This window comes from Scardinius erythrophthalmus (assembly GCF_964197995.2).
Source record: "Scardinius erythrophthalmus genome assembly, chromosome: 6".
Classification (NCBI taxonomy): Eukaryota; Metazoa; Chordata; class Actinopteri; order Cypriniformes; family Leuciscidae; genus Scardinius; species Scardinius erythrophthalmus.
This window is the reverse complement of record NC_138226.1, coordinates 26790552-26807138: the sequence shown is the minus strand read 5'-3', so window position 1 is coordinate 26807138 and position 16587 is coordinate 26790552. Positions and strand designations below refer to the sequence as shown.

The 16587-nt window shown below is 37.0% G+C and overlaps 1 protein-coding gene across 1 annotated transcript in view; it reads left to right on the top strand.

Annotated features, from left to right (window-relative positions):
* Window positions 1–1706: 1706 nt before the first annotated feature.
* The window catches only part of ptprna (protein tyrosine phosphatase receptor type Na), a gene marked incomplete at its 5' end in the record, with an annotated part of 32128 nt that continues 17247 nt past the window's right edge, over window positions 1707–16587 (top strand). Inside the window, 8 exons of the mRNA XM_081367389.1 lie at window positions 1707–1722; window positions 5261–5311; window positions 10402–10512; window positions 12950–13043; window positions 14906–15059; window positions 15152–15461; window positions 15892–16014; window positions 16223–16254. Of these exons, the coding sequence (XP_081223515.1) occupies window positions 1707–1722; window positions 5261–5311; window positions 10402–10512; window positions 12950–13043; window positions 14906–15059; window positions 15152–15461; window positions 15892–16014; window positions 16223–16254 (891 nt within the window). The remainder of the gene's footprint in view (window positions 1723–5260; window positions 5312–10401; window positions 10513–12949; window positions 13044–14905; window positions 15060–15151; window positions 15462–15891; window positions 16015–16222; window positions 16255–16587) is intronic.

Here is a 16587-nt window from a genome sequence, read left to right as displayed (position 1 = left end):
GACACGTGAAACCACACATGGGTAGGGGTTATGGGGAGTGGTGGGAGTTGCCCAGGAGGTCGTCTTTCAAAAACACCCTTTGGCTGCTCTAGCAACCAACCAAACAGACATACACAGATACCAACAAGGTGAAATGCCATGTAAAAGGGGGTAAAAGCCAACATGACAAGGGGAATTGGGACGCAGTTTGAAAGATGTAAAATATGTAAGAGTCCCTTTATAAAGCGACTTAAGCGCTACATTTCATTACACCTTCACATTTACAATCAGAACAAAACCAAAATCTTTTAAAAAAAAATAAAAAATGGAAAGTGGAATGAAAAAGTTTGTTCAATTTTGGACAGTTTGTAAAAAAAAACTCATTTTTTTTTCAGTATTGTGATGGAACTAATATTTTCTTGCAAAAACATTGTGCACCATTTTAAAGCAGTCTCATTTTTATGTGTAAACTAAAGCAATACTCAAAAAAATATAATACTGTACCTCATAGGGTGTGTACATGAGAATAACACTGCACTGACAATATCTGAACAGTTGGTGGCGCCACAGCTCAGATTATTTCTTTTTTCACAGCTCAGATTAATCAACTGTACATCCTCGTAAAAATGACGTGTTTTGTTGTTACCGTCTCAATTGGTTGTAGAAGATGGTGATGTATATAAATGACGACGACTGAGTATGACGTTGGTTTTATTTTATTTGGATTAACTAGCAATAAAAATGTTATAGACTCCTGAAACAATATGATTTTTGACTATTATGACTATTGATTAGGGTCAACCAGATTTCTCCCATTGTTTATTTTTAATGATCTCTTGTTAGCATTATTTCGCCATAGCAAATGTGTTGTACTTAACCATTTATCGTTGTCTTTTATTTTGATTTATCCTCTTCATGTGCATGTACATGATTATCCTTACTTCCTTTGGTTATCTGATTCTACATACAGAGGTTTTGTTGAAGCTTCTTGATGTTTTCATCTATTTCATTCCTTGATTATTAATAATATGACAAATGAAAGTGGTTTCCTGCGCCGCACATGGGGGAACATACAGTAAGTAGGCTACATTTGTCAGTTGCAACCATAATATACGACTTTGTGCATGTGTATGGATTTGCCTTTAAGGAAAAAATTCATTTGATACCCCTTCTTTCCTCAGTGATATGTGATGTCATTTTCTTTTTCTCCACAAGTTGTGGGAGGAGGAAAAGCAACAGAAGGATTCAGTCATCTTCTGCAGTCGCCGAAAATACTGTGAATGCTAAACAACAGACAGCCACACATCCTGCCCGCTCTTTATAGATGTCTGTTGGCCCCCTCCTTCCTTTTGCATGCAAGACTCTTCACAAATCTCCTGGGCTCCCTATGACGTAATTGCGGGTCCCCTCCACATCCGTGAAGAAAGATCGTGATTCCCATTCCAGATCCGCACCACAAATTCTGTACATTCGTTACTGCCTCTGTATGTTTATTACTGCCTAAAACGAAAAGCCTACAGTTAATGTGTCTTACCTGACGCGTCCATCACTTATGCTACAAGCGTTTAGCACAAGCCTGCGGCACCGACAGACAAGATGTGGATTTAAATCCTTGACGGAGGGCGATAAAACAACGCGCGCTGACTTCAATCCCGTGGATAGTTAATATGATGCATCCACGAGTATGGAGAGCCCTGTTTTTGACGTCCGTATTCTGCCAGCTTGGAATGGCAGGCAAATACGGTAGGTTATGTCAGCAGATGAGGAAAATCTTCGAGAAATATCTCGAAAAGAATTTCAGTTTCATTGTGCATAGACATTGTGCATTGGTGTGGTTTTTAAGGCCTATGACAATTACGATGTGGCCACATTTACTTATATACAGTACAACAAATGCTTCTATTCGTAGGAAGTTTAGTGAGTTATGTGACGCGTATGAGATGGTTTAAGTGCCATTCTTTTATATTTATCTTTTTATTTTATTATTTGCATATTGTGTTTGGTCGTGAGAATATTTGCATATTGTGTTTGGTCGTGTTTGCCTACACATTGCGATCTCTTCCTCACATAAATATGCATTAGAAGTGTTGTAGACTTAAGCTAAACTGTATTCAGCTTCGTTGCGCAACTGGTGGGAATGGACAGTATAGAGACAAGGAAGAGCGTTTCAGCACCATGGAGAGGGGCAATATTGATATATAGCATCTATCCACTTTATGTTTCATCTTAGGTTATTTAGGCTTTAAATCATCCGATATATATCATCCCCCTCTATCTAAGCATTATTCGGTTATGAAAACTACTTTTTATCCTCCATCCCTGCTCTGACCAATAGAAATAACTCTTCTCTGTATCCTTGGCGACACGTCGACGACATTGGACGAGTGACCCATTTGCAAATATTTCTGTACTCTCATCTACTAAATCTTATACTATATCTTATATTTTCTAGTTGATTAACACACTCTCGAGTGCACTGTCGTAGTTTGCTTAATAAAAGCCTTTTTTCTTTGGGTTGTTGTTGGTATTTTAATTCATCCGTGCGTTACTATTGACATTTATGAATGGTAGAGCTCAACAGATTCTCACTTGCTACCCTTTGCACAGGTTGGTTAAGGCTTTAGTTTTGAGTAAATGAAATGCAGGATCAATTATTTATTTATATATATATATTTTTTTTTTTTTCTATAGCCTATTCATTGTGAATTTCATTCTAAAATTGATAGCATTTGTTGCAGTCTTCGCAAGCATTTTCTATTGGCTGGTGTTGATTTTGAAACAGGATGATTTTCCATCATTCTTGCATTTGCCCACACCTTGTTTCATGAGTCTCTGATTGATATTTATTGTTGCAAGTCCAATCATTATATTATTGAGTTTGGTTTAAGACTTAAGAGGCTTAAACCAGAGGAATATAATTGTATATTAAAGAAAAATGGCAAGTATTGCCTTTGTAAAGATTATAGGAAAAACCTTGTAGAATTAGGTTTAGAGTCGACTTAAGGGTTTTTGATACTAATTTATACAGACAACTGATTTATATTGCTTATTATCTTAACACAATTAATAATGATTATTCCAGTTTGAGAATAGACTTGCACTGTCTGAGACTAAAATCTGTCAATGGTTGGTGTGGTTAATTTTTTTTTTATACAGGAATTCAGAGCACCGTTTTAATCATTAATCCAGTGTGAGTAAAACACGGTCATGGTGATTTTCACTGATGTGATAAGTAATCGTTGGAAAGTGGAGAGGTTGACATCAAATTATTATTCTTTTTTTCATTTCTAAGAGGTTTACCATCTGAGTCCATTTGCTCTACTGGAAAATAGTTATAGATAATAAACAAACTTGACACATTTTACACAATCTAATTTTCATTGAGTGTATTGTTTCAAAAATAGCTCTTTAATGAAATTGTGTTGAGTAACCGTCACTCTTCACATAGAGCTCATCAGTATTATGAGAGTGAAGAATTATGTTTTGAAGCTAACTTAAAAAAAAAAAAAAACACATTTGGTATATATTTCCATTCAGAATGATTTAAAAACACCCCATGCTTTTTAAATGGTCCACGTTTGTTTTTAGGCCACTTTACTTTATTCTCCGACAGCTTTATCAGTCTGACTCTTTATCTTTGTTTGTCCTGCTCGGTTCCCCTGACAGCAGTGCTGTTGGCCAGCCTGGCGATTCACACACACACACACACACACGCTCAAGCATAGTCAGGTCATGCTCACTGGCAGTTATGTTGCCTTTTTATTTGATCAGCTGTGTTCAGCACATGCCCAGAGCTTCTTTCCTCATTCTATCTGCCCACACAGAGTTCTGCATCTTAGGGGAAAAACAAGCTACTCCAATCATAGGCCATCATGGATGAATGATTCTTGTCATTGATTCATCTTGATTCAATATTGTTTATACGCTTTCGGACTGTGTTTTTAAGCTCGAACACTTGTGCCAGAGTCAGCTTTGACAGGTTTGTTCATAGTCCCATGCTGAGATGAATTCATTGGTGAAGGAAAGGTTACTTGAATACAGTCTTTTCTATATCGGCACTGACAAAAATGCTTTGAAGTTTTCGATAGATGTCAAATGTAAGGCCTGATTTACTAAAAAGGAACATTTGCGTGAAACTGCAAATTCCCTATAAGCGCTAAAGGGAGTGGATTATTCTGCTGGTGATTCTGAAAATGCACAAATTAAAGAACACAGAAGCAGCACATTTTCATAATGACTAACGCAAATTAGCATAAAGGGTCACAAACAAGCAGAGCCGATGATAGGGACAGTTTAAGCGCAATAACACGTGACAGAGAACTTAGCTTAATACTCACAGGACGCACCGTCTGACAATCAGCTTTCTGTGAGCGTGCTTCGGATGTGTGCGCTCAGAAAACCATATCAGAATGATGTGTCTTTAAAACGAATGCAGATAATAAACTTTCATGCTGATGAAGAACGGCAATGTGAGCATGAACGAGATAGAGATGATAATCAAAACCAAACATATGTTTTAGTTTTTGGCAGGTATCAGAGGCACGAGCTGTAAAGACACAACCCTCTTCTGGAAAGAGGCGCTGGGAGCAAGCGCTCATTTGCCTTTAAAAAAACATGCACAAAAACAGCATGCTTTTCCTTCCACTCAAAAATGGGAATTTACAACATGATATACTGTAATAAATGATCTGTGGGGTATTTTGAGCTGAAACTTAACAGACATATACTAAGGACAACTGAGACTTATCTTACATCTTGTAAAATGGGGTATAATAGGTCCCCTTAAATGGCGCAAATACCAGTAAAATGACTAATTAGTAAGGGTCGGTTCACAAAGAATGTGTTTTTGCTGTTAAAATGTAGGTCAGTGGAACTAAAAAAAAACGTTTCAGAATGTTCAATGCTGCAAAAGAACAGTTAAAGACACCCGTCTAGCACGTGTTTACATTGAAAAACAATGGAAAAGCAACGCAGTGGAATGGAAACACGCGTTCTGTGTCTAAATCATGTTGCATTATTTATTCAAATCCCCATAAATCACATAAATTTTGCATCTGAAAGGGAAACTCCCATTAAAAGGTCAGCCGCATTAAAATAGCTCCACACCTGAATATGTGAATTGAGTGTCCACACTTTTTCATCGCTAATTTTTCACTGCAGAGGGTTTGCGCTGGCGCAAGTTTTTAGTAAATCTGGCCCTAAATGTTTTTATTCTATTTTCAGTTGCTTTTTTTTATAATTCTTATCTTTCCATCTGTCTTTTTTTCTCTCTTGCACGCAGGCTGTTTGTTTGAGAAGAGGCTGTGCTCTAGGGAGCAGTTCTGCTCTGATGGTGAGTATCACACTTCGGGGACAATATTTTATGTCGTTCACAGATCCAGTAATTCTCTGAAGTTACAAAACAAGGACTTGGTGCTATCTTCTGTGTCCTGTCTCTATTTCTTGCTCTTGATGATCTAATCGTGAGTTCCGGATCGTTGCTTGACAGCACAGATCTGCTACATCCTGCTACAACGCAACAAGAGACGCATTCACACAGCTAAATAATTTACGCAGCAGGAAATTTCACTCATTTTATATTAGTCAACAGTAACCAAGTTGGTGTGTTTTGAAGGAGATGTCCACGTGGAGATACAATAGGATTCATACGCCTGGGACCACGATAGAAAACCTTATATTTTGCATTATTTCCTAATTTAATAAAAATTTTGGTTACTTACTGAGTACTTACAATGTACTTACCTAAAAAAGTACTGGTAATATAAGGTAAGGGTTCAGGGTTAGTAGTTATTACCCAGTTTTTGTAGTTGCTATAATAAGTAAATAGTATGTTCATGTGGAACAGGACTGTAAAATAAAGTGCCACCCAATTTTTCATTAAAACTATTATTATTAGTATAACAATTTGAATGAAAGGTTTAATTAATTAATTAAATAAATTTCAGAAGTAGTACCACATTATTTAAAAAATTCATAAAGCTGTCACTGGAGCCGTATCCTTTTAAAAGTTATACATTTGTGCCTTATTTACCTATAAAGGCTGGGTTACACTTTATTTTAATGTGTCCTTTTTACAGTGTAATTATAGATTTAAGTACTGAGTAATATTAAGCAACTACATATACTTACTATAGGGTTAGGGTAGGATTAGGATTTGGTTGAGGGTTAGTTGCATGTAATTATGCATAATTTACTGTTATTACTATGGTATGTACATGTAACATATGTAACAAGGACACTGTAAAATAAAGTGTTACCAAAGGCTGCACATTAGTACCATAAATGTACATATTAGTACCTTCTGAAAGGTGTCTATCTTTTGCATTAATGACAGCAGCACTTGAGCTGCACAAACTCCATGTTAAACCTGTAAACAAGCGGAAAACTTGATGTTCTTCAGCATGATTTGAGATTTATGCAAAATGCATCTTGTGCTCACATGAACATTTGACCATCTGTACAAAGGAGTTCACAAAGTCATTGCCGGAAGTGTGCAGTTTTTATTAGAAATAGTGTGGAATCACAAATATGCAGCAAAATGTAGCAAAATCCTAAACCTTTCTGTTAATTTGCAGGATTCAATTTTTTTTATTTTTTTTTATAATGTGGTCTCAGACTTTTGAACACTGTATGTAACATTTGGACAACATTAGATGAAGTTATCAGTGCTGCTTATTGCTTATTGTGTGTATTTTTCACTCTTAAAAATAATAGTTCCTTATTGGCAATGGTGGTTCCATGAAGAACCTTTAACATCCACAAAAGCTTTCTATTGCACAAAAGGCCCTTTACAGTGGAATAAAGGCTCTTTAGATTATTAAAATCTTCTTCACACTTCATATATATTAAAAGCTATTCACTGAGGTTTGTTGGAGAACCCAGAATGGCTCTTATATCGCATCACTGCAAAAAAAAAAAGACCTTTTGGAAGATTTATTTTCAAGAGTGTGTATCAGTATACCCATATCGCTTTTTGTGTTTTAATGTAATAACTGAAAATCCCAAATGGTATCATTCACATATCCCATCTGTGATTTTGTACTCCTCTCAGGGATTTACCTGTGTCTGTATTACCACAGCCATAAACCATAGTATTCTGTCACCTGCTCTTCTCTCTCTCCGTCAAGTCCCCCCCACCCCACCCCTGCTCCACGTCCCCTTGGTAACGGTGACATCATCAAGCCCATGGAAGCTGGGTGTACGCCCCCACAATCACTGATGACTCACTACCCGGCGCTTACGCACACAATCACGTCTCATACGCACATACGCGCACATTATATACCCACACGGATACCTGCCATTTCAAAAGAGGTTGCACAAATACAAGGAGCTCTTTAAAAGACTTGTTCGCAGTGATGTTTATCTAGGTCTTGTATAGCTGTACACGGTCAAGGCTTCCGTGTTCTCAATCTTATAAAATTATGGAACATAGGTGTATAAATAAACTGTTTTTTTTTTCTTCTTCAGTGAAAGCTGTTTGCTTTTTGCTGTTTGAAGGTTTTACACCTTAAAACACACATATTGACAGAGCTGGGTAGATTACTTACAAATTGTAGTCAGTTTACTGATTCAAAATTACATGACAAAAAATGTAGTTAGTAGTTAGTAATGTAATCTAGGTTACTCATTTTAGGTTATATAATCTGACTACTTTAATATTACTTTTGACCTAAATCGTTTATCACATTGACTTGAATAGAATAATCAAGGTGTCATTGTTACAGTGTAATTATATATTTAAGTACTGAGTAATATTAATTAACTACATGTACTATAGGATTAGGGTTTGGTTGAGGGTTAGTTGCATGTAGTTATGCATCATTTACTGTTATTACTATAGTAAGTGCATGTAACATATGTAACAAGGACACTGTAAAATAAAGTGTTACCGAATAATCTTGTACCATATTGATATAAAAATAGAAAGAGAGAAAAAAATACATTACATTCTTGGTTTTCAACCACATGAATAGCATTCAATATTACATTACGTCAGGGATTCCCAGACTCAGGTTCATGATGGAAGTTTTATAAAAAGCTAAGTAATTAAATCATTAATTAAAAATTTAAATAAAAACAATCAAAATAAAACATTTACTAAAAAAAAATGTTCTGCATGTCATGTGACCATTAACCATTTTATTAACGACCTTTAAATAAATATATTATGGCAAAGAGGTTCAGCTGACCAAAAAAGTTTACATTGGATGTAAATATGAAATTACAAGATTTTAATGTGTTTGAAAGACAAAAGCCTTCCAAAGACATGGTTAAATGACTCACTGAGTGATCAATGAATTATGAATAATTTATGGTCATTGAGAATAACATGTAATCAATAGAAAAGTAACTGTAGTCTGATTACAAGTATTTTAGAATGTTATATAATCTGATTGCAAGAACTTCATTTTTAGAATCTGAATATGTAAGACTACATGTAATCAGACCCAGCACTGCAAATTGAAAGGCAGGTGTTTCGTATTTAACTGAATATGTACAGAGACACTAGTGAAAGAGAGAATAAAAGAGTTATTAACCTTTTATATAAGACACTCTGGATCCACCTGAAGTGTCTTTAATTATTATGTACTAATTAAATTAATCATTTGATACAATGCACTTATTGTGTACATGTTTCTTCACTCATATTTAAAAAAATACCCACATTGTAACTAACATCTGTAATTACATCTATAATTACATTGTTGTCCCTTCTCTTACATACCACCAAACCTGTCTCAAACCTTACCCGTATCCCACCTCAATAGCAGCAAAAGTATATTGCAATACAACATGAATACATACAGCAAGTACATTGCACTTAAGCTTTTGTTATATGCAAGTATAGTTGTTAAAGACACTGGGACCAAAACTCTTTACTAATTTCTAGTTTAATTTCTGTGGCAAAATGGGTTTAAACATAATAGACCTCAGGTTTACGTTTGCATAATAAAAGAGAGAGATTCCCAAAGCCTTCACTTCATACCTCGTTCTGTCATTTCATCATAGGAATTTGGTTCTAACAAACATGTGTATCTTTTATATGTATATAGCCTCAAAATCCCGTACACTATCAATACTTGCATAAAGTATCAAAAAATATTTATTAGCAACGTTTCCGTCTTGTGACCTTCATCAGGCATATACAACGTACTGTTCAAGCTCGATCACATTTAAAATGATATCATGACCAATCACTGTGAAGATCCATCAATTACCAATCACACTCAATGACTGAATACACTTGAAAGTTACTTCAAAAATTGTACATTGTATAACATATTTTTTTTTACTATATAATGGGGGGGGGAATCTAGCTATAGCATCATATTAAATAAAGCTTCATCATTCATGAAGCATGTAGCCCCAATGTTGCCTCAAAAAATAAAAATGCAGTAACCTTTTAAAAGTGTATGTTATGATATGAATTAATTATGAGAGGCAATTTGGTAACACTTTACAATAAGGTCCCATTATACATTAGTTAATGCTTTAACTAACTAACTAACTAACTAACAATGAGCAATACGTGTGTTACAGTATTTATGAATCTTTGTTAATGTTAGTTTAAAAAAAAGCATTAATTATAGTTGATGTTAGTTCAGATACATGAAATAATATACAACGTTTGATTTTAATAATGCATTAGTAAATGTTGAAATTAACATTAACTAAGATTTATAAATGCTTTAGAGGTGTAAAGTGTTAACTGATGATAAACCTATTGTAAAGTGTTACCAATAATTTTGTGTTTTCTTTGTTTTACTAAAGCGGCGGTGTGACATCAGTTCTCCTCCTGGGTCACTTCTATTGCGATGTAATAATGTACTGTGTATTTCCAAGCCCCAGGGCAACTGATCTATCGCCCCCATAGAGCTCTCACATCTCCGTCTGTGCTAGAAATAGCTGTGAGTCATATTCATGGACAGACTCGCTCAGAGATATAGAAAATGGCCGGGTTCATGTTTAGAGCTCATCTGCGTTAAGGGATCAAGGTCTTTTTTTAAACCACACAACTGGAGGTTTAGTCAGGGATGAGTCAGTGGTGTATGTGTGGGATGTGAGTGTATGAAAGTGTGTGTGGAGTGGGTTGAATATGTTATGGGTGTTTGTTAGTCAGGAAACTGGCTCGTTTTTCACGCATGGGTTATTTTGTCTGTGACATTTTAATATGCCTCTTAGTCACACTGTAATTTTTGTTTGAGTGTTTAAGATGACGCTTTTTTCGACATTGTTTATTCTAACATTAGTAACTTTTAAACCTAACTTAGTTGAGAAGGTTCTATTTTGTATTCTATTTATTTATTTACTTTTGTTATTTAATCATATTGTGGAAATATTATTTTAAAATATTGATTTTTTTTTTTCAGATTCTTCAGTGTTCTAAATCTGGATAATTTGTTTTTGTTTGTATTACAGACAAGATCTTTGGACAGTGTCGGAGCTCCAGACATGATCAGGTTCAGTACCAGATCTCTGTTCCTGTTCTTCAGAGACTGCAGGAAGTGCTCAAAGAGTTAATGATTCAGGGTAAGCACACACACACACACACACACACACACACACACACACACACACAGAGAGGCAGAGAGAGAGAATCTATGTGCACACACAACTTTAATAACGAAAGACAAAAACACAGATTATCCAGACCGGGAAACAGGCAAACAATCCACATGAACAGCAAAGAACAAGAACGTCCTGGCACCCCCGACCGAACAGCATGAAAGCAAACAAAGACTAACAAATCATGAAGTTCAGAATATCAAGTTTTCCTGGAGCTCTGCGAAGCACGAATGACATTTACTCTCACAGTTGACGTCCTGCGTTGAATCCAGTGAATAGTTGCTTTGTTGACTCTGGGTCATTTAATTCATTAAATTTGAACAATTTTAAATGTTGGATAGTAATAATAATAATTTGTTACATTTATATAGCGCTTTTCTGGGTACGCAAAGCGCTTTACATAGAAGGGGGGGAATCTCCTCAACCACCACCAATGTGCAGCATCCACCTGGATGATGCGACGGCAGCCATATTGCGCCAGAACGCCCACCACACACCAGCCTATTGGTGGAGAGGAGACAGATTGGTGATGAAGCCAATCAGTATATGGGGATGATTAGGAGGCCATGATGGACAGGGGCCAATGGGCAAATTTGGTCAGGATGCCAAGGTTAAACCCCTACTCTTTTTTCCGAAGGAAATCCTGGGATTTTTAATGACCACAGAGAGTCAGGTCCTCGGTTTAACGTCTCATCCGAAGGACAGTGCTCTTTGACAGTGTCCCCATCACTATACTGGGGCATTAGGACCCACACAGACCACAGGGTGAGCGCCCCCTGCTGGCCTCACTAACACCTCTTCCAGCAGTAACCTGGTTTTCCCAGGAGGTCTCCCATCCAGATACTGACCAGGCTCAGCCCTGCTTTGCTTCAGTGGGCAACCAGTCTTGGGCTACAGGGTGATATGGATGCAACCATACCAGTATCGGTATCGAGCCCGATAAAGTGGTTCCCTAGATTATAATAGGAAGGCTGTACAGTAATCACATGAGCGCAACCGCGAATAGCCTATTAAATTGAGTCCCTTTTGTGTCTTCTTGCACTTTAACGGACAAACTCACCACAAAATGCCTGTATAGGCAAGTATCCTTGTGAAACACAGTCGATTATGTCTTAAGGGGGTCGCACACCGGCGGCGCCTTTCTGCGTCTGTCCGCGGCGCCCAGCAGCGGCTCAGGACCGTGTTCAAAATCCTGCCGCACCACAGAGCGCCATTTACATAGTTTTATATTAAATTTACATTTATGTGTCTCAAATCGTAGTTAATGTATATGGACTTCACCCTGTGCTGCAATATACATTTAGTTTTATATTTATTTACAGAAATCAGAAAATTGCTGATGTTATCGGATTTTCAGGTGAGAGTTGTCCTAGACGTGTCGCGGCGCGGCGCTGAGCTGCGCGTCCGGTGTGCGACCCCCTTTAAGTGAATGCAAACGGTTGAAAAGAAAATACGTACGTAACAGCATGTCGGATACGTGCAGCTCTTAAAGTGACAGCAGCCTAATAAACCTATTGCTGTCTTTGTCCTCAATGTTAATCTAACAACAAAAGACAAAAAAATGACTCACTGCCCTGCTGGAGCAGCTCTAAATATTCAAAATATTCAATATTCAAATATTCAATATTCAAAATATGCTATTAAATTAAAGATAAAATATGATAGAGCAATAATACGAACAGTGAAAGTATAACAGTCACTCCTACAATACATTTTAACAGGCATTAGACATTAAAATAACTGAAGGAAATATCTATTTGCTAATTTGATTAACATTCTTTTGGTTTATTTGCCCAATATTTTTAACAATTAAAAATGCAATGAAAATACAGATAGTGGTACTTAGTATCGGCAAGTGCTAAAAAAAAAAAAGTATGGTTATCAGACTCTGGTCAAAAGTATGGTTATCTAGAAAAAGTGGTATCGGTGCATCCCTACGGAAAATTAATTTCTATCCAAATATTTTATTATGAAAAATATTTTCAACATTTTACCTGAAATATCAGGAGATCAGGATTTATTTGGTACTGACAACCAACCACTTATGACTTTTCAAATATTTAACACTTTATTGTTTTTCTGAATCCTTATATTACCAGTTTAAGAATAGACAGACTGTCATCTACTTCCATATCTAATGGAGTGTGTCATGCGCTGTGCAAGTAATATCAAAAGTAATAATTTATTATAATATCAAACAAAATTATGAAGAAATTATACATTATGCAAAGATTATACATTAGACTAAAGGAAAACAAATAAACCATTTCTGACAGGATTGAGTATCTGAGTTTTATCTGACTTGTTTTCAAGAAAAAATACACTTACGATGCACACTAACGCGCACCTGTAATGGCGCGTGTGTCTGTAATGATGTGTGTGTTTGTGCGCATGTGGACAGGATTCTCCTGGCAGGATGAAATCACCCAGCGCATCATTGCTAAGGAGCTGAGCCGTATTCCTCACACACGCTCCCAAAAGGTCCAGAATGCACAGTGAGTACCAGAAACAAATACGACTTTCAGTTTAAAGGAATAGTATCGTTTACTCACCATCATGTCGTTCCAAAACCTGTATGACATTTCCTCAGTGCAACATTTTTTCTTCCTGGTAATTTTATTTTTCTGTGCAATTACAGTTAATGGATTCTGGAGCTCAAAATAACCATAAAAGTATCATGAAAGTGCACTGTATTCTAAGTTGTTGGTTTTTTATTCATACGAGAGCTTTGTGAATATTGAATTGTTATTCACTTCCCTGGTTCAGTCAAGATGGACTTGAGGACCAGATCAGTCTGAATCTTTAATTAATTTTTCAGACCGTGTTTTAAACCTTATCAATCAATGTGTTTCAACAGAATATTTTTTTCATCAATCACTTCTTCCCTCATGAATGTTCAAAGTAGAGCTTGCTTGGTCAAGATTTTCTTTTTAAAGATTTATTTTTGGTGTTTTTGCATTTATTGGGAGAAACTCAAACTCTAGGCTGTATATATCAAATATCAAGAGCCGTGTTCGAAATCGCCCATATACCCTCATTCACTATTCCCTACATAACTCCACTAATATTATCCACTTGAAGGAGTGAATGAAAACGAGTGAGTGAATTCAGACACTGAGTGCGGCGGAAGGGCTGCCGCTTGTGCTTGCTGTTTAATAATCATTTGAAATTTAGCAAACTGGCAGCTCCATTAGTTGAAAATATCTTGAACTCTGTCATGGAAACTAACATGTATAAAACTTAAAGGAACACGCCGACTTTTAGGGACTTTAGCTTATTCACTGTATCCCCCAGAGTTAGATAAGTCCATACATACCCTTCTCATCTCCGTGCGTGCCATTACTTTGTCTGATGCACACACCGCTAGCCTAGCTTAGCACAAAGACTGGAGGTAAATGGCTCCAGCTAGCATACTGCTCCCAATAAGTGACAAAATAACGCCAACATTTTCCTATTTACATGTTGTGATTTGTATAGTCACAGCATGTACAAATAACAAGGTCACATGAGACACAGCCATCTTCTAACTGTATATATATACTGGGAACTATATTCTCAGAAGGCGAAGCACTGCTACATCTGCGGAGTGATTTACTCCAACTCAAAGCGAACTCTCTGCTCCTCACCACGGGGCTTCTCAGGTGCTGCGAGCAAATCACTCCGCCTGTAGCAGTGCTTCGCCTTCTGAGAATATAGTTCCCAGTATGTATACGGTTAGAAGATGGCTGTGGTCTGGAAAATGGGTGTATGGATGATTCAGCTGCGGGCGCCATCTTCTGGTCAGACGCGGGAGTTCATTCGGCAAGAGACTCTCACAGTGCATTATGGGTATTCTCTACCCGCTGAGTGTACATCAGTTGTACACTCATTATTGCGATGCATTATGGGATTGAATGAGTGCACTCGATAACGTCAACTATGGTTTCGGACACCACTACAAATGGCTGTTCCCTCAAATAGTGCCCTATTTAAGGGTATAGGGGGCGATTTCTGACACATCCAAGATTTTTTAATAAATATGACTTATTACTGAAATATTGTTGTGTTTCTCACGCAAAAGACTTCCAATATACTGCACAGACGTGCATGGTCTACTTATGATCCCTAAAAGATCCCTAATACTTTTATGGTGCTTTTGTATCCTTTTTGAGGCTTGAAAGGTCCAATCTATTGTGTTTGTATAAAAAAATCATTCTTCAGAATTTCTCCTTTTGTGTTACACAGAAGAGAAAGCAATTTTTATATTACAACTATTCCTTTGAGTGTCTCCGGTAAAACCTGATTTCAGAGGTCTTGTCGGACCTCAGATGTTTGATCTCTGGTATTAGATTTTAATGCAACTGACTGAATTTTTCAGGCCGCCACAGCCTGCAGCTAAGAAGGTCTATTCCAGCTCGAACTCTGAGCCTGGTCCAGCTCAGAGCTACATGGATTACATGGTCTTAGACCCCCACCAGTCCTCCTCGCTCCGGATGCAAGCCCTACCAATGGACCCATACTCATACCTACAAGTAAATCTGGCATAGAAAGTAGCATAGAAAAACAGATTTATGAGGGGGAAAAAAATGCTTTTTAGGCTAATTTTCTCATTGTTCTCTAATAGGAGGACATGACCCATTCACTCCATCCTCACAGCAGCATGGGATACCAGCGACCACCCTCTCGAACTGGATCCCAGCAAAAAGACAGAGACCGTCAGCTCCTGGAAGATGCAGTGTCTCTCTACCTCTCCTCCGCACAACCCTCGTTCCGTCACAGGGGGGCAGCAGCCCTCCCTGCCGCTCCATACTATGAGGATCTAGATTTCCCTTTGGAATATGGAGAGGACTACACCCTACAGGAACAGCCCAGCTCAACCCAGCGCACCAACAAGAAACCCCCTCAGGACTACAGTTCTCTTGCCGGACTTGATGGTGAGTAGAGTACCTTTTTTGGGATGTGATATATAAAGGTTAAGATGTATTCACTATCAAAATCTGCATGTGCCATTTTTGCTTTAGTTTTGAATTGGAGTAAATTCATATTATGGAGCTGTTTATTGTATCTTGCATGTGTATTTTGAACTTGTTTGCTCACAGATTTCCTTTCCTAGATTTAACAATACAAATATGTTTTTGTGAAACTCAAGGATGGGATTCCTGTATCTAAAATAGAAGCTATTGGTGCTAGTATAACACCAAGGTCGTGGTGTAAATCCCAGGAAATGCACTACTGTAATGTTTGATGTTAGTGGTTGCTGGGAGGGATTGCAGAGTTAGTATTTAATTGTATGGTGCAACAAAACGTCACCTGGATATGTGACAATGAACTCTTGAATGTTGAATCTTGAACTTTGTGTTACAGATGATAAACTGGCGCAGTTGGCAAGTCTTTTAAAGGGTCTTGGGGTGGACCCACGAGACCTGAGCCCTCAGCAGATAAAAAGACTTATAGTGTTACAGCTGCTACAAAACATGGAGAACACAGGTATATAGTGGCATCACAACACAAACAAATGTACTTATGGCATGCATGCAGACATATGCATCGTCAAAACTGCTTGAATCATATAGGAGGAAGTCACTGCATCTGGTCTTATTGTCATGCACGTCAAGTTTTTATTTTAATATCATTTAGATTATTCGGGGGACAAAAGCACTGTGTGATGTTTTTTTCTTATCTTTCTGTTCCTCAGATCAATCCCCAGGGACAGTCACGGTAAAAGAGGTAGGCGCATCTAATGATTCATCTAAACGCTAAAAGAAACTATTAACAATTTCACCTGAACACTTTTAACACACAGTTGAATGAGTCACCTAATTATTTAAATAACACTGCCACTTATCATAAAGCTTGAAAAAGTTTGAAATGTATTAACTAACATGAAATAACAATGAGCAATACATTTGTTACTGTATTAGTAAATCTTTAGTTAATAAAAATACAGCTGTTTGTTCATGTTGCTTCACAGTGCATTAACTAATGTTAACAAATCCAACTTTTGATTTTAATAATGTATTAGTAAATGTTGAAATTAATATTAACCAAGAGTAATAAATG